This window comes from Capsella rubella, unplaced genomic scaffold (genome assembly GCF_000375325.1).
Source record: "Capsella rubella cultivar Monte Gargano unplaced genomic scaffold, Caprub1_0 scaffold_1, whole genome shotgun sequence".
Taxonomy (NCBI): Eukaryota; Viridiplantae; Streptophyta; class Magnoliopsida; order Brassicales; family Brassicaceae; genus Capsella; species Capsella rubella.
Window position 1 is genome coordinate 12,648,787 of NW_006238923.1, and position 8,698 is coordinate 12,657,484.

Sequence of the window (8,698 nt, forward strand, 5' to 3'; positions counted from 1 at the left end):
TTTTAAGAAAATGGAATTGGTTTTGGCTGATGGTTTAAGTTGGATTTCGCGTTTGTTTTAGTATGTTTGACTTGTAGTGTTATATGAATAATCATCGGGTTATAAATTGATTGTTTTTTGGAAATAAAGGGCCGACTTGTTACAAATAATGTCTTACAAACTAGGACCTCAAAAGTGAGAAATCCCCAACATGTATGCCCTTCACAACAGTCTTGGTATGACTATAAAGATTTGTAGTCATTTAATTATGTAGACAACAATGACCATCTATCTTTTGCATATATAGACATATCACATTTTTTACAACCAACTAAGAGCGTGAACAAAAGAAACACAAATATTTTTTCATAATAATATCAGATAGAAAAATCTAATAACATTAAAAAGACAGACAAAAATGAAAAAAAAAATTTTCATTTTAAGAAAATTAAATAGAAATATATTTTTAGGTCAACAGTACACACTTTTTACATAAATATTTATTATACTTTGACCATTTAAATTTATTACCTTACAGTAAGAGTATCTAATGGAATTTGTTTTTCTCACATTTGTTAATAAATAGTCACCAAAATGTGAAAATAATCCCAAACAAAAATATAAAAATCATTCAAAAATAACTCATCTAATTTGTATAAAGAAATCAAATAGATTTAGAGAGGTTTTGTTATTGTTCTATTGATTCAGTTGAGTTCCTCATTTTTTCTTGATCATTAGTATATAGGGCTATATTATATTTTTTGGCAGCAAAGAAAGAGAATGCATATATAATTTATCTCTCAAAGATCTTATATTCTACGTATGAAAAACTTTCTTTAGAAATGTGAAATTTTGTTTTTTCATATGGATTTTGGCACGGGATTTTTGGAATTTCATTGAGAAACTTTTGCTACATTACAAATTTGTTTAACTTATTTATTAATCAAAATTTTTTTATAGATAATATGAGTTAGAAATAACCCGAGAGAGCTGTGAAGCAAAGGCTAATAAGCTAGTTAACACATGTGAGATCAAAGTTTGTCTAACGGATTTCCACGATGGGAGATGGTAGAAAAGTTGGTCATAGTCACAAGAATAAATGAAGTTGATAAGGTGGTTATGGCCATTAGTCTTGTTGGCACGAGAAACACTACAACAAGAAGTATTTACAGGTCCGGCTCAACTAGGGTGGAAAAAGGGGCAGCGGCGCAAAGGCCGTTTACTTTGAAAAAACTACTCTAAGAATATGGGGCCCATTTTTATTGTAAAGTAGTCGAATAGGTGACCGAAAATAACTTTAGCTCTATTTTTCATTTTTTTGTTCTCAAATGTGAAATGCCAACTTATATATAAAGATATCTTAAAACTCATGTTTTATAGGCCCAAAAAAATGAATTTCTTTAGCATAAATTAGATAAAAGGCCAAAAACATATTTTGCCCAAGGGCATCCTAATTTCTTTAGCCAGAGCTGAGTACATAAGCCATAATTCCAATTTATTTCCAGATGTTAAGCACATCAATAGTTGTCAAAAAAAATTAAAATTACTAAACCATTTTATTTCAAACCAAATGTCTTAGCTATTCTCTGAACCCGATTCTTTAGCCTAATTTGATATGGTATATGATCAGGGTCAACCTTGCTTTTGAAAAAATAAAATAATTAAAAAGAAAATCTCTTTAGTCCGAGTAAAAATATTATTGAGTATATGTGAAGATCCATATACATGTACCAATTTATATAAAAATATTTGTTAGTCAAAATACAAATTTATTAATATATATTATATGGCAGATCCACCAATTGTAAACCTCTTTTTGACAATCACAACAAACTTTATGTTCTATAAATATAGCTTCTACTTACAATCTAGAAACTCATATAACATATTTTTTAAATAGACTTTAGTTTGATACTTCAAGCAAGAAAATGGGCAACACCAAGACTTCGATGACTTTCTTACTCTTTATTATAATTGCAGCTTCTTTTTCCATTTACAACATTTTGGCTTCAGTTAATTTTTTCTGATTAGGTTTCATCGTTTGAAAGCAAGAAGGTTGATATGATTATATATGATATTCATATGTGGCGACTTTGTGGACATGCAGAGATCAAACCTTCTCGGAGAATTGATGATATGTGCAAGAATACTTGTTCGCCAACGTACGATTATGATAAATGTGTGGCTGATTGTAGGAAGGCTGGGTTCTCATCTGGGAGTTGTGCTACTTCTTTCGGAAACAAATGTTGTTGCACCAAGTGATAGAAACCGATCTTGTCTTTACATTGATATGTTTTATTTTCTTTTGTTGTTTTTCCAGAAAAAAAATAAATAAATGAGAAAATATAAAATTATTTGACGATTGTAGTTTTCTTAATCAAAAGTCTGAACTACTATCACCATACATTTCTTTTATTGCGATTTCAGTTATTTAAAGCGGAGAAAATGATTAGGTAATTATGATTTCTGTAGACTTGTTAAAATTACTTTGGATTTTGGTTTGGTAACAGTTAAAGATAATGAAAAAGAAAAACAAAATATCCTTAAGGTGAACTATATGTTACGTTTACAAATGATTGTAACTATTATAAAATCGTAACAAGTTATTAGTTATGTTATTTTTTCCGTTGGTATTATTTTGAAAATGATTAGGCAACAAGGTCTTATGATAAAGCTTCTCCTTGTGATAGCATAGCAAAGTACCGGTCAAAGGTCCCAAGAGAACTTCACAGTTAAGCGTACTTATGCTGGAGTAGTCCAAGGATGGGTGACCTTTCGGGAAGTGGTTGTCGGAACTGAGTGAGTAAGGCCAAAACACAAGGAAAGATCATGTGGTGATTTGTAGAATCGGTAAACAAGTATAACACCCGTGTTTAGAAAACCGGATGGGTCGACCGACACCAGTTAGGGGAGTCGATTGACACTAGTAATCTCTGGTTCGACGGTATAGGTTTTAAATTGTCGGTTTGATTGGATTTCGGTTTGGGGAAACCTAGGGCTACTAAAAGGATTAAGGGGCGCCGTTTCTCTGGTTTTCTTCAGTTGTCGCTTTGTGAGTTTTGAGAGAAGAGCAGAGAGTGAGAAATAGATCTTTTGGTGCTTTTGAGTGAGTTTTTGGAGAGGTTGAAGCTTATTCTTGGTTGTTCAAGGCTATAGGAGGTTAGATCCGTGGTGTGTGGTGTTAGGAGAGGTTGTTTTGTCCCTCTTAGTCTCTGTTTCGTTGCTGTTCTTCTAGATTTAAAGGTGAGTGCATGACCAAGTCTTATCTAAGCAATTTTGATGCATGCTTTGTTCCTTTGGTTGATGATTGATTTCTTTGCTTCTATGCTTGTTTTCTATGATTTGAGGACTTTGGGCGAGCCTGAGGAAGTGTTATTTCGGCCATGAAGTGCAAGGAAGGGGAGACCCATTGATGAGAAGCTCACGGGCCTAGTGAGAGGACGTGAGGCCCATCAAGAGAGGTAGGCCCATGGGATGAGAGTGAACATGAGACCCACTGGAGAGTTGATGGTTGGGGCGTTACATGAGGGTTATGATATTCCTCTGTTCTTCATGCTTTTGTCATTCTTTCATTCCAATAAAGAGGTGAGTGCATGACTATGACTTATCTGAGCGGTTTAATCATTGTTTTGGGTGGTTTCAAAATTGTTTGGTTGATTTCTTTAATTGTTTGATTGTTTATATGTCATTGTGCCTCTGTATAACCCTTTAGAGAGTTATCGTCATCCCCGGAGAGCATGGAATGGAGATTCGTCGAGGACAAGCAAATGGATCGATGTCTAGAGCATCGGTGTCGATCAATAACTAAATTACCTTTATTCAAGTATATCATTTATGGTAATGTAATTAAATAATGATCAATCATTAAATTAATGAATATTACAAAATTACCTTCATATTCAGTCAAAACAATGATCAATCAATAACTTACCTTGATTCAAGTATATAATTTTTGGTAACGTAATTAATTACATATTCAAAAAGTTTGAATCTAAAGAAGTACAACTTTTGTATTTTTTATTATAAATACTTGTCTCTCTAGTTCATAAATTTCATCCAAAAATAAATAACATCGCTCCAAGAAGAAAATTAGTATACATTAATAATATATAGCTTGAGCAATATTAGGAATTTCTCTCCAGTTCATTAGATCTAGGTATTATTTTAATTCTATAGTTATATGATTTATCATTTTTGTAATATATAATATATATTTTTTGAAAAATATCAATATTAGCTAAATTACCCCTTTTCAAAATACCCCTTTCCTATCCATTTTCAAAAAATACCCCTGTTTAAATATGAAAAGTTATAGAGTTTTATATGGTTACAAGGTACATTTAGATAATAACTACAATTCGTAGATTCGATTTAAATAATTTATAATATTTAAAAACATTTTAAATCATTTTTACAAGGTTTTTAAAAAGTTTCTGTTAGGGTTTATAAGGTTTTAAAAATGTTTTTATAAGATATTTATACGGTATTTATTAAATATGTAAAAAAAATTATACACATATAAAGGTAATTTGTGTGTATATTTATAAGCTTACACACATATTAGGTAAATTTTAAATATTTTAGTGGTTTTTTTGATAAAATTTGAAAAAGGATATTTTTGATAAGTAATATTTAAAAAGGGTATTTTTGAAATTCTCATTTTTCACAATGTTTATTATTATGTAATGACATATTTTTGGAAGTAATGTATCATTTTGTGTTTTCATGATAGAGAGAGAAGTTTATCCTTGGATAAAAACAAATGGATGGTTGCAACGTTGCAAATGTACAACCTGATTTATCAGGCACATGTAAGAAGTTTTATTTTTTTCTTTCATTATGAACTTTATTGGGTTTTAATATTTTGGTTATTTTTAACTAGTTTATGGAAGCGAAAGCTATATGTATGAGCAATTATGGAAATTGTGTGCTGGACCTTTGTGTCATCTTCCAAATCTTGGAGATAAAGTCTATTATTTTCCTCAAGGCCACATAGAGCTAGTTAGTTCTCTCTCTTTCTATCTATATCCCCTGTTTTGTTTTCAATTAGGTATTTGAAACATTTTCACAAAATTTTCAGGTTGAGGCAGCTACAAGAGAAGAATTAAATCAAATACAATCAAATTTTGATCTTCCTTCCAAGCTCGAATGTCGTGTTATTTCTGTTAGGCTTAAGGTATGAGATAAGAAATACACATGAGCATTATTATCTTATTTTGTATATTTTATCTCATTATATCCATAAGTAAATTGTTAATTTTTAAATTTTTGATTTTAGGCGGAAAAAAATACTGATCAAGTTTACGCTGAGATTACATTGATACCAGATGCAAGAGTGGGTGAAATATAATCAAATTTTTACTTTAGTCTTGATTAGATGATTCCTCCTATTATCTCTAACTAATTTTCTAATATTCATTAATGTATAGCAAGTTGTAATCCCAACTCAAAATGATAGCCAATATAGGCCAAAAGTTAATTCTTTTATGAAGATTTTAACGGCCTCAGATACAAGCACTCATGGCGGATTATCGGTCCCCAAGAGAAGTGCAACTGAATGTCTCCCTCCGCTGGTATTTTTGTTTAGTTTTCCTATTATTTGAATCAAAAATTTAAGCTTTTATTTCACACTTGTGTACTAAATATTGCCATATTAGGATATGGATATACCGGTGCCTACCCAAGATATTCTTACTAAAGATCTACATGATAGTGTTTGGAAATTCAAACACAGTTTTAGGGGTACGAAATTCTTTTATTCACAAAAATATTTGAAAATCGTAATTAGTAACTAATAATTTTTTTTGTTGAGTTTAGGAACACCACAAAGACATCTTTTAACTACAGGATGGAGTGCATTCGTAACAACAAAAAGTTTAGTTGCTGGTGATGCTTTTATACTCCTTCGGTAAGTTTAGTTGTTGGTGATGCTTTTATACTCCTTTGGTAATATATTATATAAACTTTTTACATATCTTTTGCGTTTTGAGTATTGGATTTAAATGATTTACATGTGGTTTCAGGGGAGAAACTGGAGAATTACGAGTTGGTATCAGACGGGCAAGACATCAACAAGGAAACATAACTTCATCACTAGTATCAACAGAAAATATGAGACATGGAGTAATTGCTTCTGCATTGCATGCTTTTAATAACCAATGTATGTTCACTGTAGTTTTCAAGCCAAGGTAATTAAAGAACAACGTGAACTCATATTAATGATTTTATGAAATATCATAAGATTTGTTTCTTTGACATGTATGCATGTTTATATTTTGGTTTTTGATATGTATCAGATCAAGTCAATTTATTGTCAAGTACGACAAATTCTTAGATGCTGTGAACAATAAGTTTAATGTCGGATCCAGATTTACTATGCGGTTCGAGGCTGAGGATTTCTCTGTAAAAAGGTACTACCATATCAATTTTTTTAATATATTTTTTTTTTCTCATTCATTCTCCATTTTATGAAACGTTTCTTTTTTATTGACTAAGATATTCTGGGACAATTATTGGAGTTGATAATTTCTCCCCTCATTGGAAGGATTCAGAATGGCGAAGCTTACAAGTAAATTTTCATTCAAAATTTGTAACATTTTTTTAAAATATGGTTTTGAGTGTAATAAATAAAATATGACTAGTTAACTCTAATTTTCAAGGTGCAATGGGATGAACTTGCATCTTTTCCCAGGCCTGAAAAGGTTTCTCCATGGGAAATCGAGCATATACCGCCTTCATCAAATATTCCCCAATCATTTTTGCTCAAGAACAAGCGTTCACGACATGTTAACAAAATTGGTAAATAATAAATAGAGACATTCTTATAAACTCCTATTTAATGTGAAACTCTTTTTGTTACCTTCTCACTATTCTTATTATATATATAAAGGCTCGTCATCATTTTCACCACATCTCTTGCCTCCTATATTAACACAAAATCCAGAAGTGGTACAACCAAGCATGAACAATGAAGGAGGCACTAGTCTTAGATTGTTTGGAGTCTCTCTTGTCGTTCCTTCTGGAAAAAATGAGTCATACCAAGTATCTAATACTTCAAAACTCTGTCAGAAAAAAGAATTTGGTTTGACCCAAAAATTTAAATTACCAAAGATGGCAGAAAGTAAGCAGTTTAGTTCAACTAGAAGTTGTACTAAGGTAAGTATAAGATCATCATATTCTTAATTTTTCATACATGAACTTTTTTCACATTGTAATCCACTCACACAATTTTAATATATATGATGTTATTGAAAAGGTTCAAATGCAAGGTGTAACTGTAGGAAGAGCTCTGGATTTAAGTGTTCTTAACGGATATGATCAATTAATTCATGAACTGGAGAAGCTCTTTGATCTTGGAGGGGAGTTGCAATCTCGTAACCAATGGGAAATGGTTTTCATAGACCATGAAGGAGATCATGTCCTTATTGGGGACGTTCCATGGCTGTAAGATTTTTTTTTTTAATTATAAATTAGTTAATATTTTTAGAGATAATATTACATTTTTGGTATTGTGTTCATATAGTGAATTTTGCAACATGGTGAAGAAGATATTAATATGTTCAAAGGAGGAGGTCAATAAATTGAAGTCTGAGAGAACAATCTGTCAAACTAAATCAAAAGCTTAAATGGCAATGTTTCGTGGTGTAATAGAGGCAAGAATGGTTTGAGAAGTTCTTATTATATAATTTTTAGATATGTTCTTGTTTTCTAGTATTGTGATGTCTTCTTCTTTTGTTTTTAATTGTCAACAATGTTCATTGCTGTCGTATGTGTCTCTAATATGTATCTCTCTATAGTTCATTAATAAAATAATTATCTCTCTGTTCTTGTGATATTATGATTTTTATAATACTTTTTTTTTAATTGTAACAATAAATATAGAGTCATTAAATAGCTCGAGATTTAACGTTACATATTCCAAGTGACTAAATACTTATTTATTCGATATCTCTTACCAGAGTTTGACTCCAATAATTTATGTTACATTCAACATGCCTTGAAAAATAGGCATTTTATATGAATAATAAATAAATCCTACTTTGAAATCGATCCATTTTAACCCACAAATAAAAGATTATAGTTTTAGCTGTAGTAATCAAGCTAGCACTTGAGATGTCACTACAACATATCAATTTGAAAATAATACCTTTCTAATTTTTTTAATATTTTCGGTACGAGCTTTTTATTTTAAGTATGGTGAAAATATTGCTTACTTTATAAACTATGAAAAGGTTGGTTAGCTGCCCAATAAACTAATAGTTCATAATCATACGTAAACTAAGAAAATATATTAAAAAAAAATATACTCTAACTTACATCAAAGGGAACTTAGCTCAAGGATGAGAAACGCTCCCAGGCCCAGTTTTCGAGAATTCAAATCAACTTGAGTTTTTAGATCTAGATCCAGATCTACAGCGTACTTCCGCCGCTGAGGAGTCGTCCGGTCATCTTTCTTCAGTCAGGAAGTGTTCTTCTTCACCGCTCATCATGTCTCATCGGACCTCTTATGCAGACAAAGGAAAAGCAATTGCATCCTCTACTATCAAGCCCAAGGTCTCACGAATTAAAGCCCCCGACAGTGATAACTCAGCTCTCCTCCTTCGACATAGACTCACAATCATAGGAAGAGTCACAAATCCCCAAATCCAGCGTGCTTGGAACTTAATCCCTTTCTTTACCGAGCACTGGAAAACTTCTTCTAGGCTGCTTGGCGCTGATC

General features: G+C 31.4%; 1 protein-coding gene and 1 pseudogene across 1 annotated transcript; both read left to right on the forward strand.

Moving 5' to 3' along the window:
• The first annotated feature begins 1,907 nt into the window (after positions 1-1,907).
• On the forward strand, positions 1,908-2,241 carry LOC111828696 (annotated as a pseudogene).
• A 2,500-nt stretch (positions 2,242-4,741) lies between these two features.
• LOC17899338 (putative auxin response factor 14) lies at positions 4,742-7,694 on the forward strand. The gene is made up of 14 exons (XM_023777235.1): positions 4,742-4,790; positions 4,862-4,980; positions 5,060-5,155; positions 5,258-5,314; positions 5,409-5,552; positions 5,637-5,721; positions 5,797-5,887; positions 6,003-6,167; positions 6,276-6,389; positions 6,475-6,547; positions 6,639-6,777; positions 6,869-7,134; positions 7,235-7,422; positions 7,502-7,694. Exons 1-14 carry the CDS (start codon positions 4,742-4,744, stop codon positions 7,602-7,604), a joined length of 1,689 nt encoding a protein of 562 aa, XP_023633003.1. The 3' UTR covers positions 7,605-7,694.
• The last annotated feature ends 1,004 nt before the right edge of the window (positions 7,695-8,698 follow it).

Coding starts and splice junctions, on each gene's coding strand:
- LOC17899338 (XM_023777235.1), top strand. CDS start 4,742: ATGGATGGTTGCAACGTTGCAAATGTACAACCTGATTTATCAGGCACA. Junction 5,722..5,796: donor ATTCAAACACAGTTTTAGGG/GTACGAAATTCT, acceptor TGTTGAGTTTAG/GAACACCACAAAGACATCTT. Junction 7,423..7,501: donor ATTGGGGACGTTCCATGGCT/GTAAGATTTTTT, acceptor GTGTTCATATAG/TGAATTTTGCAACATGGTGA.